At 51.0% G+C, this 19,197-nt stretch overlaps 1 protein-coding gene across 4 annotated transcripts in view; it reads right to left on the reverse strand.

Annotated features, from left to right (window-relative positions):
* The window catches only part of CAPN8 (calpain 8), a 109,833-nt gene that overhangs the window by 39,990 nt on the left and 50,646 nt on the right, over nucleotides 1–19,197 (reverse strand). The window contains exons 13-21 of one of the 4 annotated variants that reach the window (XM_021064477.1): nucleotides 18,374–18,410; nucleotides 14,997–15,065; nucleotides 11,954–12,011; nucleotides 10,816–10,880; nucleotides 7,925–7,993; nucleotides 7,431–7,509; nucleotides 6,516–6,632; nucleotides 5,588–5,646; nucleotides 3,795–4,069 (exon numbers count right to left, since the gene is read on the reverse strand). In XM_021064477.1, coding sequence (XP_020920136.1) covers nucleotides 4,046–4,069; nucleotides 5,588–5,646; nucleotides 6,516–6,632; nucleotides 7,431–7,509; nucleotides 7,925–7,993; nucleotides 10,816–10,880; nucleotides 11,954–12,011; nucleotides 14,997–15,065; nucleotides 18,374–18,410 — 577 coding nt within the window. In that variant the 3' untranslated portion in view covers nucleotides 3,795–4,045. Of the gene's footprint in view, nucleotides 1–3,794; nucleotides 4,070–5,587; nucleotides 5,647–6,515; nucleotides 6,633–7,430; nucleotides 7,510–7,924; nucleotides 7,994–10,815; nucleotides 10,881–11,953; nucleotides 12,012–14,996; nucleotides 15,066–18,373; nucleotides 18,411–19,197 lie in introns of those variants that run through there. The other 3 variants (XM_021064475.1, XR_002336245.1, XR_002336244.1) reach the window with 3 other exon arrangements.

Consider the following 19,197-nt stretch of genomic DNA (forward strand, 5'->3'; position numbering starts at 1 on the left):
AATCCTGGAGAATCCCTGTCTGCTTTCCCGTGTTTTTACTGACAGAGGCATTCCCCGCAGGCAATACTCAGAGGCAGATCTCGGATCTGCTGTGCCCTCTGGAGCCTGGCATCACCAGGGCCAGGACAAGCAGCGCCCCTCCCCCCACTGGCCCAAAGGAGCACCTGCTGGTACATCGACTCTGGGAATATTGCTCACTCTCAGGGTCAGAGAAGATGACGACCTGAACAAAGACTGGGTGTGGCCCCAGAGAGGAAGCTCCAGCCCAGTCTCGGAGTCAACAAGCCACCAGCAGGAGATGCCGCCTGCAAGGACGGCGTGCTTGGACAACAACCACAGTAGGGGGAAAACTAGATGCCCTTTCCCCATATTCCAGTGCCTGCAAAACATCCTGCGTGGTCTTGGGGAGAAAGCTGGGGATGGGCACTGAGAGTTAAGCAGCCTGAGCAGCAGATAGAGTGGATTCGTATTGCTAAAGTTCTTTCTTCTTTTTTTTTTTTTTTTTCCCATTTTAGGGCTGCACCTGAGGCATATGGAGGTTCCCAGGCTAGAGGTCGGTTTGGAACTGCAGCTGCCAGCCTACACCACAGCCACAGCAACACCAGATCCAAGCCTCATCTGTGACCTACACCACAGCTCACGGCAACCACATATCAGCACTTGCCCTGGGGCTTCTGTGAGGGACCAGTGCAAACCCACCCTCTCTACTGGGAAGACAAATGAGGAAGCCCTGAAACAGGTTAATGCACTTGCCTGGGGGAGGAAGCCCCAGAAACTGCAGGAACCTCACTGGGGAATCCACCCCCGGACACGCCATTCAGGAGGGGCCCATCTTTCCTGAGATGCAGCTGCATCAATGAAGAGACCACACCAAAAAGCAGCGCCTCCACTGCCTTAATCCAGCGGGGAGAAAGGGGCATAAAGCAAACGCTCAGGTGTTTAAGAGAAAAGCGAGGCAGTGCTAAGATCTCTGGCCCCACAGGCCGTGTTGGCAAGAAGACCCAGGACAACCCTGATGGGACCCAAGACCCCCTAAGCAAAATCATTTTGCGATGAAGCTCTTTTGCTGTTGTTGTTGTTACTGGACTATCCCCCAAAGTAGCCTATAGGTCTTAAAAAAAAAAAACCTGCCTGTTGCAAGTGGATTAGAACACCACTTTCCATGTAGGCAGCCATTCTGTATTTGAAATGTAAGGGAGAACTGCTTTAGAGCAGGTTATTTTTACAGAATGGGGTAGGTGTACCTGGCCAGCGAGCATCAGACTAACACCAGCTGGGCAGACAGGGACAAGCGGGGGGCGTCTCCAGGCAGCCTGAGGGCAGCTGGACATACACCTGCCGAGTCCTGTTAATGGAACCTCTGGTGATGAAAGCTCCCTTATCTCTCTGGCCGGATAAGGAAGGACCTCTCTTCTGCTGGGACCCACTGGCTGCCAAACAAATATACCTCTCTCTCCATGATCTGAAGAACTGAACTCTCCCTCAGAGGTGCCAACCCAGAGGGTGCTCCTATGGCCCCCTTCAGTTAAGGACCTACCCCTTCTTCCCCTGGGCCTTGAGAGAGTTGAAGGCAGCATTGAAGTTGACTGATATTGGGTCAGAATGGCCATCATCAAAAAGTCTACAAATAGGAGTTCCCATCATGGCTCAGTGGAAATGAAGCTGACTAGCATTCATGAGGATGCAGGTATGATCCCTGGCCTTGCTCAGTGGGTGTTGCCGTGAGCTATGGTGTAGGTCGCAGACGCAGCTCAGATCCCACGTTGCTGTGGCTCGTAAGTTGTTGATAAGAATGTAAATTAGTGCGACCACTATGGAAAAGAGTACGCAGATTCCTTAAAAAGCTAAAAATAGAACTACCGTATGATTCATCAATTCCACTCCTGGGCATATATTTGGACAAAACAATGATTCAAAAGGATATATGCACCCCAATATTTGTTGCAGCACTATCCACAATAGTCAAGACATGGAAACAACCTAAATGTCCATCGACAGATGAATGGATTAGGAAGATGTGGTACATACGCACAATGGAATACAACTCAGCCTTATAAAAAGAAGAAAATAATGCCATTTGTAGCAACATGGATGGAACTAGGGACTCTCATACTAAGTGAAATAAGTCGGAAAGAGAAAGACAAATACCATGTGATATACCTTGTATGTGGACTCTAAAATATGGCACAAATGAACCTGTCTGCAGAACAGAAACAGACTCGTAGACATGGAGAATAGACTTGTGGTTGCCAAGGAGGAGGGGGGAGGGAGAGGGATGGACGGGGGGCTTGGGGTTAGTAGATGCCACTATATCTACTAACAAGGTCCTACCGTATAGCACAGGAAACTATAGCCAATCTCCTAGGATAAACCATAATGGAAAAGAATATTTTTAAAAGAAGGTACATATGTATATTACATAACCAAGTCACTTTGCTGTACAGTGGAAATTAGCATAACACTGTAAATCAGCTATACTTTAGGAGTTCCCGTAGTGGCTCGACAGAAACAAATCTGACTAGCATCCGTGAGGACGCAGGTTCGATCCCTGGCCTCACTCAGTGGGTTAAGGATCCAGCGTTGCCGTGAGCTGTAGTGTAGGTCACAGATGCAGCTCTGATCTGGCATTGCTGGGGCTGTGGTGTAGGCCAGCGGCTACAGCTCCAATTCGACCCCTAGCCTGGAAACCTCCATATGCCTCAGGTACGACCCTAAAAAGACCAAAAAAAAAAAAAAAAAAAAAGACAACCTACAGAATGGGAGAAAATAGTTGCAAATGACGAAACCAACAAGGGCTTAATCTCCAAACGATGCAAACAACTCATACAACTCGACAACAACAACAAAGAATTATGAGAGAGCTTGTTCCCCGCTCTGCTCTCCACCATGAGCAAGGAGCCTGCAGCCTGTACGCAGAAGAGACTTCACCAGAACCCAACTAACGTCGCGCTGACCTCAGACTTCCAGCCTCCAGAAATGTGAGAAAATACTCTGTTTTTTATAAGCCACCTGGTCTCCGACATTTGCTATAGCAGCTGACTGAGACATTCATCCTTGTTTCTCCTTCATTCCCACCGTCTGTGTAGAAGAGCCAGCCCTGTCCCAGCTCCCCGTTAGGACTCGAGGCTATGGCATCTAGTTTCTTATCCACAATAAAGATCCCTGTGGTCCAGCTGTGACCAAAACTAACCTGAACTGCATTTCTCCTCAAGCTATTGGTCAGGGAAGAACTCCTCAGAGCAAGAATGTTCCTTTCCTTTCCTGGCCCCGAGCCAATACTGATGTGCAGGACAGCACCTTCCGCCAGTGAAGAAGAAAGCCCTCTTCCCCGTACCCCACCCCCGAAGCCCAGCCCCACACCCTCCCCAGAGGGAAGCCAGGAGTGGCTCCTTCCCTAAAGGCAAACCCCAGAGGCAGCTTGGAGCCATGGGACTTTTTTTTTTTTTTTTTTGTCTTTTTGCCATTTCTAGGGCCGCTCCCGCAGCATATGGAGGTTCCCAGGCTAGGGGTTGAATCAGAGCGACAGGTGCCAGCCTATACCACAGCCACAGCAACGCAGGATCTGAGCCGCGTCTGCCACCTACACCACAGCTCACGGCAACGCCGGATCCTTAACCCACTGAGCAAGGCCAGGGATCGAACCTGCAATCTCATGGTTCCTAGTCGGATTTGGTAACCACTGCGCCACGATGGGAACTTGGGAGCCACGGCACTTCTGAAGAACAGCCTTCCTAAAGAAGGAACAGCCCAGGGCCCTCCCCAGATGGCATATCACTGGAGAAAGGCAGAACACATGTGGGCCACGACTTTAATTAATTTGTCCCTCCCCTATGCCCCGAGATCAGCTTAAATGCTGCTGATCTCCAGCTCCTGGGGCTGTTCCATCGAGAGAGGCCAGGCTCGCAGGGAACAACAACAGGCAAGGAAGAGAGGAATAACAGTGAATGCCCCCTTGAGGATAACTGTTCCCAAAACTGTCAAGAAGGGGAGAAAAGAGGCAGGCAGGTGGGCACGGAGCGTCACCGATGAGGTCCAAAACCCTGGGTCAGACCAGCACACAGCACAGCCACTGCAAACGAAGGAGACGGAGGTGAGCTCAGAGGTCCTCCGGGAGCTGGTGCGACTGCGCCAGAGGCGGTCCCCTGCCTCACGTGGGTGTTAGCTGGTCCCAGCTTGGACCTCCAGTAAGCGCCTGAGCAAGGTCACTACCCCTGGGTCAGAGCCCCATGGAAAAATGACTTAGGAAAAGCTGAGCCCCAAAGGGACTGCCAAAAATAGGAGTGCATGTGTGTGCGTGTGTGTGTGCACGTGTGTGTGCGTGTGTGTGTGTGTGTGTGTGCACGCTGATTTCAGGTTCAACACTACTGAGCTAGTGTTTGGAGGCATCCACAGATATGTTTCTAGGAAGGCCCTTCTGAGATCCCTGGAAAGGGGTCAACAATGTTCCCATTCTAGAGAGAAAAGAAAGTGGTTGTGGAGTTCCTGCTGCAGCACAACGGGATCAGCAGCATCTTGGGAGCACTGGGATGCAGGTTCATCCCCCACCCGACACAGTGGTTTAAGGATCCAGCACACCTGCGGCTTAGGTCACAACTGTGGCTCAGATGTGATCCCTGGCCCAGGAACTCCATATGCCCCAGAGGCAAAAAAAAAAAAAAAAAAAAAAAAAAGACCAGAAAGTGGTTGTACTTAGACATTCAGGCGGACCAGGTGCCGGTGCTCAGTTCCTCTGCCTGATAAGCGGGTGGAAGGCAAGGCCTCCCTCCTGGCCTGGCCCTCAGGACACATGCACACCTGCAGCCTCACAGGCCAGTAAAGGCCCTGCTGCATAGATTGCAGCCCTCCACAGGGGAAGGGAATGGCGCTGTCTGTGTTGGACATTATGGCCTTGTACACAGTAATTTTTTTTTTTTTTTTTTTTTTGCTTTTTAGGGCCGTACCCATGGCATATGGAGGTTCCCAGGCTAGGGGTCGAATCGGAGCTACAGCTGCAGCCTACACCACAGCCACAGCAACGGAGGATCTGAGCCACATCTGTGAGCTACACCACAGCTCACAGCAACACCAGATCCTTAACCCACTGATAGAGGCTAGGGATTGAACCCGAGTCCTCATGGTTCCTAGTAAGGTTCGTTAACCACTGAGCCACAAAGGGAACTCCTGTACACAGTCATTTACACCCATTATTTTGCACCCCCACTCTGCTTTTTTGCAATTTAATTCTTTTGTTTCTGATATCCCATAGGTCAACCGAAGATCCCTGCTCCTAGAAGTTAGACACTTTAAGTGTCTAACTTAAAGTCACCCACAACTCCATCCAAATGAATAAGAGCTTGCATCCTTGAAATATGAAATGTAAGTGTAGATATATCTTTAAAACAACAACAACAGCAATAATAATAAATAAAAATGTCTGAAAGATGGATGACAATCACACCCCACCTGCAACGCCTGCCACAGAACATGCATTGCATCCACGTCGAAATAAGACAGGTCTGTGTGAATGAATAGCATGTGGCAGCAATACTATCCAAGAATTTCCAAACACCATCGGCAAAAGCAGTTCATCAAAATTCAAGCCACTGACCTCAGCCAGAGAGAGCCGGACGATGCCGTTCTGGTCCTTGTCCAGAAGGCTGAAGATTTCTAGATGCCAGAGGAGGAATGAAATCAGATTGGGATATTCTTTGACTTTGGAACAGCCAGAGAGCTGCCTCTGTCCATCTTCCGTGCCCCCGATCAACCTGGTACCCTCCCCCTACTCCCTGCAGCCTCCCAGCTCCCACTTAGCTTCCGAGACCCTACAAAGCTAGACCTAGATCCAGTGCCAACGGTGGGGATATGGGGCAGCAGATGGCCCCCTGGCCAAATAGATGAACATCCAGCTGTGAACAGAGATGGTCCTTTTGCCATTTCCGTCTTCAGAAGCTCTAGAAACTTCCAATTCTTTCAACAGGGGTGGAGGATGAGGCTATGGAACGGAGGGCACTGCCCCATTTGTGGGTAATCCAGTCTCTTAGCCTGGCCTCTGGCTTCCTGACCCTTCCTTGGTAGAATTTTCCACCTCCCAGCCTTTACTGGAAGGCTCCTTCCCTTGACAGGATACCTTAGCATGAGCCCAAGGAGGCAGAAGACCATCTGGAGCCTTCCAGAAGGGGACCCTGTCCGCTCCCTGAGAGGTGACACATGGCGTATGATCCCCACGAGGCCTAGATGTGAACAGATGCTAAAAGCCATTTAAGGACCATTACTGGGACTCAGTCATTTGGCCCACTGATTGCACTTAGTAGGTGCACGGCAGTTGTTTTAAATCTCCCAGAGGAGCAGCATCATGGGCGTGGCCATCTGGGACTTCCTCAGCCCCTCCCATTTCTGCTTCCCCCACCACGGTTGCCACAGTTACGGAGGCGTGGCTGGTTCCGCCTCCTGGCCTTGGCCCCGCCCCTGTCCCCCCTCACCGCCATCCCCTGCACCTCGGGAGAAATGGGACGGGTTTAAAGCAGGGAGGAACTCACTGAAGAGGGTCTCCAGGCGGATCATACAAGCGAGGAAGCCGTCAAAGTCGATGCCCAGTTTGCTGCATGCATACCGCGTGACGATGGTCTGCTGTACCTGGTTGTTGAGGGTGAAACCTGCGGGCAGAGGGTGCCAGGGTCACAGGGGCAGTGGGGAGGGCTCGGCCTTGTCTCCATCACAACTCAGGCCTGACTCCGCCTCCTTCAAAGGATACCGGGAGGGTCTGGTCAGCCAATCAGTCTCCTTTTAGCTAACCTTCAATGGGTCGGCGCCTCCCCCCTGGTCCAAAATGAGGCCCGGTAGGTCCAACACTAACTGGGCTATGCATTGCATTGGCCACAGCAAGAACAAGCAGAGAAGGGGAGCGCCGGCCTCTGCTTGCCCATCTCCATCCCAGCCCTGTCTTTGGTGGTCGCTGTCACTTGCTCAGGAACCACCAAAGCCCTTGGAAGGAGTCTGAAGAATCCAGCAACCTTCCTCCTCCCTGGCTAAGGAAGGTGCTCAACACACCATGGTCGTCCCATCGACACCCAACAGAAGGTAACCACCACGTGTGGTCATTAGCAACTGTCATATTAAGAATGTTTAAAATGGGAGGTCCCCTTGTGGCTCAGTGGTAACAAACCCAACTAGTATCCATGGGGACGCAGGTTCAACCCCTGGCCTCACTCGGTGGGTGAAGCATCCAGCGCTGCCAGTGAGCTGTGGTGTAGGTGGCAGGCATGGCTCAGATCCCAAGTTGCTGTGGCTGTGGAGCAGGCTGTCAACTGCAGCTCTGATTGGACCCCTAGCCCAGGAACTTCCATATCCCATGGGTGGGGGTGGGCGCAGCCCTAAAAATTAAAAAAAAAAAATTTAAGTTTAAAATGAGCACATCTGGGTCTCAAGACCTTGTCTGCAGGATGTGTCCTCACCTGCCTTCTGGAGGGCCGCCCTCATCTCATGGGCATCGATGGTCCCCAAGTGCTTAGCATCGGTTTCCCGGTAGATCTCCTAAAGCAGGAGAAAAATTCCAGGTGGCAAACAGCTGTCTGTGGCCCCTGCAGATCCATTCCCCCCCACCCCACCCCCACTGCCCCACTGCTCCCTCAGAGAAGACTTCACCGATTCCTCCTGAGAAGTTTCCAGAACAAACACAAGTGCCTGAGCTAAGGGCCGGTGCTAGTCCCTCGGGCCTCTGAACAGCAGAGCTGTCTGTGAAGGCCCTGGCACGGCGTCTCTCAGCGGCTTCTTAGTCCCTACTGAACAGTATGTCCAGGTTTTGTGTTGGTTTCGACTGTGATTAAAGATCTGGTCGGACCAGGGTATGGAACAGAGGAGGAATGGGTGTCGGGAGGGTGAGGGGCTAGAAAGAGAACAAAGGAGAGTGACCAGAGCCCAGAGGAAGCCCGAGGGAGGAGGGAGTTACCAGATACTTCTCAATCTTCCACCAGAGCGTCTTGAATTCCACCAGCCCCAAGGTGCCTGTCCCATTGCTCTAATCGGGTTAAAGGCCAACAGGATCAAGCTTAAATTCCACAAGCTTTATGGAGTTCCCTCTCCCGTGACCTTGCACAGTGAGTGTCTTAAGACCTCAGTGAACATCCGTATCTGCAGTAAGCAGGGAGGGCCCTGGGGGACATGGTGGGAAGGGCTGGGCGGGAGACAAACTCACATGATGCTAATTCAAATAATTCCCACCCTCCTTTGATGTCAGGTACAGAGCCAGAAGCAAAGGGCAAGTCAGGAGCCTAAAGCCCTCCTAGAATATCAGCCAGTAGCATCTAGCACCCTCGTCATCCTGGGTCCTTAAGAAGGTTAAGTGGGGAGTTCCCTTTGTGGCTCAGCGGTAATGAGTCCAACTAGTATCCATAAGGATGCAGGTTCAATCCCTGGCCTCCATCGGTGGGTTGAGGATCCGACATTGCCGTGAGCTGTGGTGTAGGTTGCAGACGAGGCTCAGATCCCGAGTTGCTGTGGCTGTGGTGTAGGCCGGCAGCTGCATCTCTGATTGGGCCCCTAGCCTGGGAAACTTCATATGCTGTGGGTGTGGCCCTAAAATGCAAGAAAAAAAAAAAAAAAAGGTCTGTCCTTGTAACCACAATCCACACTAAGTGTTGGATACAACATAGCTTTCAAACCCTCAGGACTACTTCGACCAGCATGTCTGAGAAGAGCAGTCTGCAGTCAGCCAGTGCTCTGGTCTAGCCAGACCCAGGTATGCTTGCAGCTCATCTCATCCTCCCATGACCACAGGAGCCACACGCTGTTACCCATTTTCCAGGAGGAGAAACTGAGGTTCACAGCATTCAACAACTTATCCAAATGTATACGGTTAGTTAGTAACAGCTGGGACCAGAACTTGGACTCCTGTCTGTTCCAAAGCCCTTGTGCCAGATTCCCAGGGTGTCCTCAATTCCAGAATTGCCTGCAGACTCCCAGGCTCCATCCCTGACTTACCGAATCAGCATCTCCAGGAGTGAGACTTGGGCAACTAGATTTTTTTTTTTTTTTTTTTTTTTTTTGCTTTTTAGGGCCACACCTGTGGCTTATGGAAGTTCCCACAATAGGGGTCGAATTGGAGCTGTAGCTGACGGCCTACACCACAGCCACAGCCACACGGGACCTGAGCTACATCTGCGACCTACACACAGCTCAGGGCAACACCAGATCCCCAACCTACTGAGCGAGGCCAGGGATCAAACCTGCATCCTCACGGATGCTAGTCAGATTTGTTAACCACTGAGCCATGACGGAAACTCCATGGGCAACTAGATTTTTTAAACTCCATGGTTTTTAAGGGCTGATACATGCTATAGTGGACCACATATTATATGATTCCATTTATGTGAAAATATCCAGAATGAGCAAATCTATAGTGTCAGAAAGTGGTTGTAGGCAAAGGGGTTGAGGTTGTTGAGGGGACGTGGGGAGTGACCACGAATATGGGTGCAGGGTCTCCTTGGGGGTGATAAAAATGCTCTAAAATGAGTGGTGATGTTTGCACAACTCTGAATAAATTAAAAACCGTTGAATTACTCCCTTTGCATGATTTGTGAATTCTATCTCAACATGGCTGTTATATTTACACAAGGCTCCATGGGTGGTTCTGCCACATTTCCTGGTTCAGAACCACTGCCCCCAAAGCATCCAAACCACAGAACAGACATTCTTTTTTTGCTGGGGAGTGCACCCAAGGCATATGGAGGTTCCCAGGCGAGGGGGTCCAATCAGAGCTGAAACTGCCGGCCTACACCACGGCCACAGCAACGTGGGATCCAAGCCATGTCTTTGACCTACACCACAGCACATGGCAACACCAGATCCTGAACCCACTGAGTGAGGCCAGGGATCGAACCCATGTCCTCATGGATACTAGTCAGGTTCGTTAACAGCTGAGCCACAGCGGGAATTCCAAACAGACATTCTTGAAGAATGACAGAGTCACTGTCCTCCTGGAGCCATGAAAATGCAAATACCACTGGGAATAAAAAGTGACTACAAGGTCACTCTCAAATCTAAATTAAAGTCCAAGGGCCAGTTTTAGAAGAAAGATTCAGAAATCAAGGAACTATTTGCAGAAAAGTGCATCAACTCTTACAGTTTCTGGTGGCCCACAAATTAAACTGTTAACTATGCAGGCGTCACAGAAGGACACAGGGCTGGAGAGGCCCAGCACCTGAAGCTCTGGGACCTCAAGAGCACCCGCCCCCTCCAGCCCTGGCGGAGGTCAGCATGGGCATGCTGGCCCTCTGAATGGCCACTGCGCAAGTCAAATCACTCCTCTCTCCCCGGAGGCCATCAGAGCTCTTCAGGAATGAGGCCTTCTGAACTTGAACCCCCCAAGGCTCAAGTTTTCAGAGAGATCACCCTTGACATCAGCACCACGGAGAATGGCAACCAGGACCCACTGGGCCACTGTTTGTTTGTTTGCTTGCTTGTTTTGGTCTTTTTAGATCCGCGCCTGCAGCATATGGAGGTTCCCAGGCTAGGGGTCTAATCAGAGCTGTAGCTGCCAGCCACAAGCAAGGCCAGGGATTGAACCCACAACCTCATGCTTCCTGGTTGGATTTGTTTCCACTGAGCCAGAATTAAAGGATTTTAAACAAGTGCCCTTCAACAGGGCATGCCTGATTCTTCACCCGTAAAATAGAGAGAATCTCAAGCTTACTGAGGAGCACACATGAGATGACATTTCTCTTTCCAGCTTGAGCAGGGCACCTGCCAAATGCTCAGGAGATGCTGGTTCCCTTCGCCCACTTTCCCTTCCTTCATTAAAGTCAGGATCAAAGCAAAAAGAATGTGCCGTGTAAAGGATACATCCATCAGGCTGATCATCTCCCTGCAAGTGTTGATGTCGAAGCCGTTGAATTTTATGTCAGATCCTAAGCGTTTTAACAGAAAAGAGGGGAGGGAATCAGGATCGCTTGAAATGGGAAATAATCTCTGAGGCAGGAGGCCACCAACAATGCCAGGCAGAGTCCAGAGGCGAATGTCAGCTTCACAAAAAGGGGAGAGCACGACGGGGGCTTCCCTGCAGAGACCCCCCTGGAGGAGGGTCCCGTGGGTGTTGGCACTGGGGTTCAGAACCTCAGCTTTGCCACGGGACTTCAGCAGACGAATGTCTCTGAGCTTTGATTGAGAATAAGGACAATGAGAGGGAATAAGAACAATAAAAGGGGAGGGGTGGGGGTGGGGGGTGGACTGGAGTTCTGAGACTGGAAGGTACACACAGAGGGGCTCAAGTCTGAAGATGGGGAAGCGTCAGGGTCCAGGACAGTTGGAATCCTCCCCCGTCACAACTTCCCCAGAGACGTGTAAGAGAAAAAAAGTTCTTAATCTGCAGTTTCCCAAGTATGGGAGCTATTGACTTTATGGGGAATGCTCATTGTGGTTCAGCAGGTTATGAACCCAACTAGTACCCATGAGGACGTGGGTTTGATCCCTGGTCTTTCTCAGTGGGTTAAGGATCCAGCATTGCTGCAAGCAGCAGCGTAGGTCACAGGTGTGGCTTGGGTCCAGTACTGCTGTGGCTGTGGCATAGGCCGCGAGCTGCAGCTTTGATTCAACCCCTAGCCTGGGAACTTGCATATGCTGCAGGTGCAGCCCTAAAAAACAAAAAAACAACAACAACAAAAAGTAAAATTTCACTGACATTACTTTCAGCCCAGTTCATTCCTCCCAGGATTCGAGAGGACTCAGGACTCCATGGGCTGGGAGGCAGGGGGGCACCATCAGCCCTGTCCTCACCTGCCCAGCACCCCACCCCTCCAGCCTCTCTGACCTGCTGGCCACTCTCTTTCTCAGCCCAGAGGGAATCAGGGCCCTGGGTCAGAGGCCAAAGGCCCCTTGTCCCCCTCTGCAGTGCTCCTGGCCCCATGCCTGCCCCCACCCTCACCCCCACCCAGCATCTCTCTTAGGCTCCCAATTTCCTCAAAAGCCCCAAGGAAGAACTTACGCTTGGAAAACACCTCATTCAGAGCCATCTTGAGTTCATTGGCACCAAGCTCAGAATCCTAGAAAAAAGAACCCAAATGGAATTCGTGTCAGGCCCTGACAAGCATTTTCAAGACACTAAATTAACCTAGAGTCAGACACCAGGTCGACCAAACCTGTGATGTGAAAAGGCTGTGACATCTTTAAAAACTCCGATTTGCAGTTTCTCTGGGACTCCTACCAGTATGGGGGTGGGGAGGAAGTGAACTGAATGGGGCGAGCAGGGTACACCCGCACAGGAGGCTGCACCCTGCTTGCTGGCCTTCTCCGGGCTTGCCTAACAAGCCAGAACATGGAGAGGAGCAGTGACAGGAGCCAGAGCTGACAAGCCACATGCCGGGGCGGGACATCCCCAAACCCTCAGAACAGTTCTGCACCCCCGTTAGAGTTAAGGAAGCTGTGACTCTAAACGGCAAACCACATACACCATGCAATTTGTCATTGCTATGTGCCATACCTGCTTGGGGTTCCCAGCCACCAGTGGCAGAGGTGGGATTCGAAACCTAAGACCATCTCACTCCCAAAACGTCTGCTTCCCCCACCACAGCACCTCTGGGAGTTGCTACTTCACTCCTTATCTCACCTCAAAGCGGAAGGAGAGATTTAGGGGAATAGAACTTCCCCTGTGGGATAAACACTGAGCCAGCAGGACGGCTGGTCCCTTAACTCCCCGCTAGAGGGCAGACCTGAGGCAGGATGACGACAGAGGCTCAGAGAAGGGGCGTGGTCTGGGATACGGGGTCCAGTCGTGACTCCGCCCCTGGGCTAAGTGATTTTAGCCAAGTCACTTCCCTGGAGAGGTGTGGTCTTACCATTGGGGTCCCACTCACCCCCTCCAGCCAGTTCCAGGCTATTCTACGGGAAACAAGCAAGACAGGAGCTGCACAGAGCAGCCTGGCTTGGGAGCACAGCTGGCCTCTTTCAGGCTCAGAACGGCCAGTCCCGATAATAAGACCTGGGGACCCTCTGAAAAGCCGCCGGGCCGGAGTGGGATGTCGAGACCCTGGCCTGTCCCTCACGAGGCTTTGTGCCCCAGCCAGCTCCTTAGCCCCTCTGTGCCCAACCCTTCTCCAGCAGAGCAGGGACAGCAACTGGTTCCACCCCACCAGGCAGGAGAGAAGCCAGCAGGCACTTCTCAGGAAAACTAAATAGGAGCTGGTATGTGGTATCAGTCTGGATGCGCTGAATAAAATAGGGCCCCTTGGCAGCTAAGGCCACAGGTTTTGTTGGCAGAAACACTGGTCTGAGTGTCCCTCTAAAACATAAACTGGCTCATTTTTGCAAAGCTTTCTGGAACGGCTAGGCAAGGGAATTGTGTTCCCAGCTTGTATTTTAGGCTGAAGATTTTGTTGTATTTTTTTCTACTCTATCCTTGAGTTTAGAAAGTGCCTCTGGAGTTCCTGTCCTGGCTCAGAAGTAATGACCCCTACTAGCATCCATGAGGGTGTGGGTTCGATCCTTGGCCTTACTCAGTGGGTTGAGGATCTGGTGTTGCCATGAGTGTGGTATATGTGGGTCACAGACTTGGCTTGGATCCTGCATTGCTGTGGCTGTGGTGTAGGCCAGCAGCTAAAGCTCTGCTTCAACCCCCAGCCTGGGAACTTCCATATGCTGCAAGTGTGGCCCTAAAAAGACCAAAAAAAAAAAAGGAAAGAAAGCAGCTCTGAACTTCTCTGGGGGTGGGGTACATTGTTTTTCCCCTTCTGTTTTGGCCCCCAAATTCATATGTTGAAATCCAACCTCCAATGTGATAGTATTAAGAGGAGGGGCTTTTGGAATAGGATTCAGTCATAAGTGGGACTGGTGCCCTGATTTGTACAAGGAACTCCAGACAGGCCCCTCACTCTCCTTCCACCACGTGAGGACACAGTGAGAAATCAATGGCCTGCACCCTGGAAGAGGGCCCTTCTCAGAATCCAGCCAGGCCAGCATCTCAGACTTTCAGCCTCTAGAACTGCGATAGAGAGAAATTTCTGTAGTTCTCTTCCCGCCTGTAGTGACGGACCCTGTCCAAGGCCCCTTGGCCAACCTCATGATTCTTCAAAAAGCAGCACATCCGCTGTATTTACGGGGCCAGTTGTGACACTTGGAGCCTGAGTCTGCTCTGATTTAGGGCCCCACGGGACTAGAATCACAATCAGCCAAGTCGGCAGGACCAGGATGGGGAGGGAAGGAGCGGGCACGGCAGCATCTGCCCTGGTGCCACATGCCCCCGAGTGGTGCCAGAACTTGGCCTGGGCTTGAATCCCACAGGCGGAGCCCTGGTGGCCACCTTGGGGGCAGGCCGGGCAGCGGGACAGTGAGCACCAAGCCCAGGCCAGGTTAACTGAGCTGCCTGCTGCCTGGGCTGTGCAATTCTTCCTCTGAAGGATATTGATTTAGGGCAATTTTGCCTCCTGGCATCTTGGTCAGATCCAACAAGGCCTATGTACAGACAGAAAGGCTTTCGGCAGGATGCAGATTTTCTATTTTCTCAAGAGACAGTGGGCACAGCAAGCAAAGTGGCCTTGGTCCCGCAATCCCTCTGCCCAGCAGTGCAGGAAAGGACTCTTTGTTTTGTGTGTGTGTGTGTGTTTGTTTTTGCATCCTTTTTAGGGCTGCGCCTGCGGCACATGGAAGTTGGCAGGCTAAGGGTCGAATCAGAGCTGCACCTGCTGGCCTACACCACAGCCATGGCAACATCAGATCCGAACCACATCTCAGACCCACACCACAGCTTGTGGCAATGCCGGATCCTTAACCCACTCAGTCCACTTAACCCAGGGATCAAACCCATGTCCTCACAAAAATCATGTTGGGTTCTTAACCTGCTGAGCCACAACGGGAACCCCAGGCTTCAGAATTTTGGATTTCAACCCTGAATCGCTTTCAGAGTGGCAGAAACACTGACAGCAGGAGGCCAAACAGAGCTGGGGGGCCTGAGGGAAACACAACCAGGATGACCCAAGCTTTCCTAGACACCGTCCTGCCCGTTGGGGAGCCACGCTGCCCCCCCCCCCACTCACCTTCCCTGCAAGCTTCTCAAACAGGCTCTGGAGCGGACCGTCTTCTTGAGCCACCTCGCTGGGGTGTGGCTAAAAGGCAGGGCAATTGCAGAGTTAATATGGACTCGTTCATCCGTTCAGTCATCATTTACTCCCTCTATCCTGTGTCTATCACGTGCCAGGTGTGGGGTAGGTGGGGGCACTCGGTGATAAACAGGGGACATCCAAGGTCACGGCCTCAGGAGCTCCCCGTCCTGCAAGGTCCAGGGTCTAGAGGCTTCCTCTCTGAGCAATGGGAGGAAGGGATCCACCGCCGACCCTGAATTTCGGATTTCAACCCTGAATCGCTTTCAGAGAGTGGTGGAAACACTGACAGCAAAGAATCCCAGTCTGGGTCTGTGAGCTCCTAAGAGATTCACCAATGACTTTCAGGAGGTGTGAGAATCTCAAGTATTGCATGAGTACTGAGGTAGTGCTAATATGTATTTTCTTAGATTTTACCAGATTTTGAAATAGCAACACAACTAAAAAGGAGTTATATCGGAGTTCCCGTCGTGGCTGAGTAGGTTAAGAACCTAGCAAGTAGCCATGAGGATGTGAATTTGATCCCTGACCCTGTTCTGTGGGTTAAGGATCTGGCTTTGCTTCAAGCTATGGTGTAGTCCCAGATGCGGCTCCGATCGGGCCTTTCTGTGCCTGCGGCCGGCAGCTGTAGCTCTGATTAGACCCTTACTTAGCCTGGGAACTTCCTTATGCTGCAGGTGCAGCCCTAAGTAAAAAAGAAAGACAGAAATTCAGACAGACAGAAAGAAAGAAGGAAAGAAGGAAAGAAAGGAAGAAAGGAGTTATCACAACCCAGTGGAAATAGCAGAACTACGAGCCAGAAGATGGGAGTTCAAACACCAGATTGACCACTTACTGAACTCCATCTTAGGGCTCTAAGCATCAATTTCCTTGAGTCCAGTATTACATTAATTAGGCTTGTTACATGGGATCATTTGAGAATCACATGAGAACTCATGGGGTCAAAGCCCTTTGAAAATTGCAACTCATTCTATGAATGCCTCTGTCCAGAGACTTTCTGATAAGACGCTGGACCCTTTCCAAAAGAGGATGGCCTCCCCAGCTGTCACCACCAGACAGAAAGGAGAAAGTCAGGTTTCTGAGGTGTCTTGAAGAGTTCCAGAAATTTCTGGCCAAACCATCACTCAGAAAAGTGCAAAAGGCCCGATATGGCCTGATGATACTGTACTATGAACAGTAACAGCAGTAGTAATGATACTCACCTTTGCTGAGTACTTACTACCTGCCAGGTACTACACATGGATTAGCTCCCTTAATCTTATGGCTACGCTAGGCAGCTGGTCTCATCGCCATCCCCATTTCACAGATGGAAAACCTGAGTGTTAAGTAACTGGCCAAGATCACGCAGCTGCTACACAGTGGAGGCAGGTTTCCAAGTAAAGGCCGGGTGCTGTCCCACCGGCCGCCAGTCTGACCCCCAGAGCGGCTGCTGTCAGCATCCTACTTTGACTCGACCTCTCCAGGGCTCTGCTTTCTCATCTGTCACACTGTGGGGGGGGGGGGGTTGCACTGGGTTGCTTAATGCCTATCATATTGTTCACATTCATGAAAAGCAAATCCAGAAACACATCTAAACTTTTTTTTAAAAAATGATAAACGTTTCTCATCACACATATGTGATTTTAAAGTGGTTTTGTAGAATAAAAACATTGTATTGTTCATGTAATACAATATACAATAGCCTGAATCTAGTGTGAAGTCCACAAATTCTGAATAGGGAGTAATAGTCTATGATTCTGGGGGGAAATAAGTATGAAATTACATGGGCAAAATGAAAGGATGGAAGGAAAGAAGAGAGAAAGAAAAGAAAAAAGAAAGAAAGGGGAGCAAGAAAAAGAAAGGAGGAAAGAGAAGGGAGTTCCCATGCTGGCTCAGCGGCAATGAACCTGATTAGTATCTATGAGGATGTGGGCTAGATCCCTGGCCTCGCTCAGTGGGTTAAGGCTCTGCAGTTGCTGTGAGCTGTGGTGTAGGTCGCAGACAAGGCTTGGATCCCACATTGCTGTGGCTGTGGTGTAGTCCTGCAGCTGCAGCTCCTATTCAACTCCTAGCCTGGGAACTTCCATGTGCGCCCCTGCAGCCATTTAAAAAAAAAAAAGAGGGCATATAAAATACTTCAGTTTGTTCACTCATCCATCCCTAGAGAGAAAGAAAAGGCCCAGTTTCCCTGAGGCCAAGAAGGTGTCGGCTGTCCCCAGGGCCCCGGAATACTGGGAACCCTGGGCAGGCTCCATACGTGGTGCTCTGGGGACCTCAAAAAGACAGGCTGAACCCCAAAGGCCTGGCAGCTCCTGGCTGACCAGAGAGTCTAAACTGCAGACCTAGTCCTGAAGACCAAGAGCTACCAGACATGAGGGAACCTATGCACTGAGACGGCAGGTGTCCCAAGGGAGGCCAGGGTGGACCCGGGGTTGAAAAGACTTGCTGTTTTGGTTTCAGAAAACCCCAAGACCATGGGAGATGGCAGCAGGGCGACCCCGTTCTGGGTTTTGGTTTTTAGGGCCGCACCTGTGGCCTAGTTCCCAGGCTAGGGGTTGAATCGACGCTGCGGTCACCAGCCTACACCACAGCCACAGCAATGCCAGATCCAAGCCACACCTGCAACCTACACCACAGCTCACGGCAACGCCAGATCCTGGACCCACTGAGCAGGGCCAGGGATCGAACCCGCATCCTCATAGGTTTTAGGTTCGTTTCCACTGAGCCACAAAGGGAACTCCTAGAATCAGGTTTAAGTTGATGTAGCAGGAACAAAGGAGGAAGGACAGTTCTCACCACCTGAGCCACAAGGCAGGCATATGGAGTGAGGAGAGTGAACCTCAACCTCTACTCATTTCTTCCTCCAAAGTGTGCTCCAAACTAGCTTATGGAATCCAGCCCCCCTAGACCACACACACGAAGGCTAAGATGCGTTTCTGCATAAGCTCCCCTTTATCTTCTTCAATATGCTTCCCTCAATCATCCTCTAAAAGACTATAGGTCTCTGCAAGAGCAGGAACTAGAGCTCTTTCTCCCATTGCCATCTCCATCCTGCCCAGAATTGCTCAAGCTCACAGCAAGTGCTCTGGGGACCCACCTGCCTGAATGTGGGGGACCCTAAGACTCCCCCCAAAGAGTAGGAAGGTGTGGCAAAGCCTGGGTTCCCAGGGCTACATCTTTCTCATCTTCATCAGGAAAACCAGGACCTAGAACATGTTGTAGCCCTGATGAATACAGTTATTGTCCTCAATATATAAAGAACAGTGATGAATCAATAACCCCGAATAACTGCTCTGCAACAGTGTCAGAGCTTGACATACTAAAAGGTGGCATACCTCATGTGGGTTTCCAGCTACCACATCCCCAATTTCCCTGAAATACAAAGAAAGTAAAAAACAAATATGAGCAAGTAAAAACTATAGCTAATGGCTAGGTTCTTTGGGAAGTTTTTAACCCTGCTGTAGGATTGGCTTCCCAACACGCTACTAGCACCAAACTACAGAAACTCCACCAGGATCCCTCCCTTCACCTCCCCACCCCCCACCCCACCCTGAGTTTTTCACCAGAGACACGAGCTGCTAAGTTCAGTCAGCCCTTCATGGAATCTAGAATGTCTACCTTGGTGGAGTGCTCTTCACAAGAACTCTCTCCCCACTTTGCCCCAGGAATCTAGCAATGCGAATCCCTCTTGAAATGGTGTCTGGGGAATGAGCCATCAAGCCCACGGCCTGTGCGTCCATGCAGATACGTGCATGGTATGTGGTGCACTGGGTGTGGTGTGTGTGTGTGTGTGTGTGTTGTATGTGTGTAGTGGGGGAGCTATACTATGTGTGGGGTCTGTGTGTGGTGTTTATGTGGGTGCTATATAAGTGCTACATGTGTGTGGTGTATATAAGACATGTGAGGTGTGTGTATGGTGTGTTTGTGATGTGAGTGGTATGTTTGGTCTGTGTATATGTATACACGTGTGTGTAGCATATGTTGTGTGTGTAGTGTGCATGTATGAGGGGTGTGTGTATGTGTGTGTGTGGTGTGTATAGTGTTATAGTGTGTGTGTGGTATATCTGTGGTGAGGGTGTGTACAGTGCGTGTGACTGTGATGGGGTGTGTATAGTGTGTCGTGTGTATGTGTGTGTGTCTGCGGTGGGAGTGTGTATAG

The sequence above is a fragment of the Sus scrofa genome, chromosome 10 (assembly GCF_000003025.6).
Source record: "Sus scrofa isolate TJ Tabasco breed Duroc chromosome 10, Sscrofa11.1, whole genome shotgun sequence".
In the NCBI taxonomy this organism is placed as follows: Eukaryota; Metazoa; Chordata; class Mammalia; order Artiodactyla; family Suidae; genus Sus; species Sus scrofa.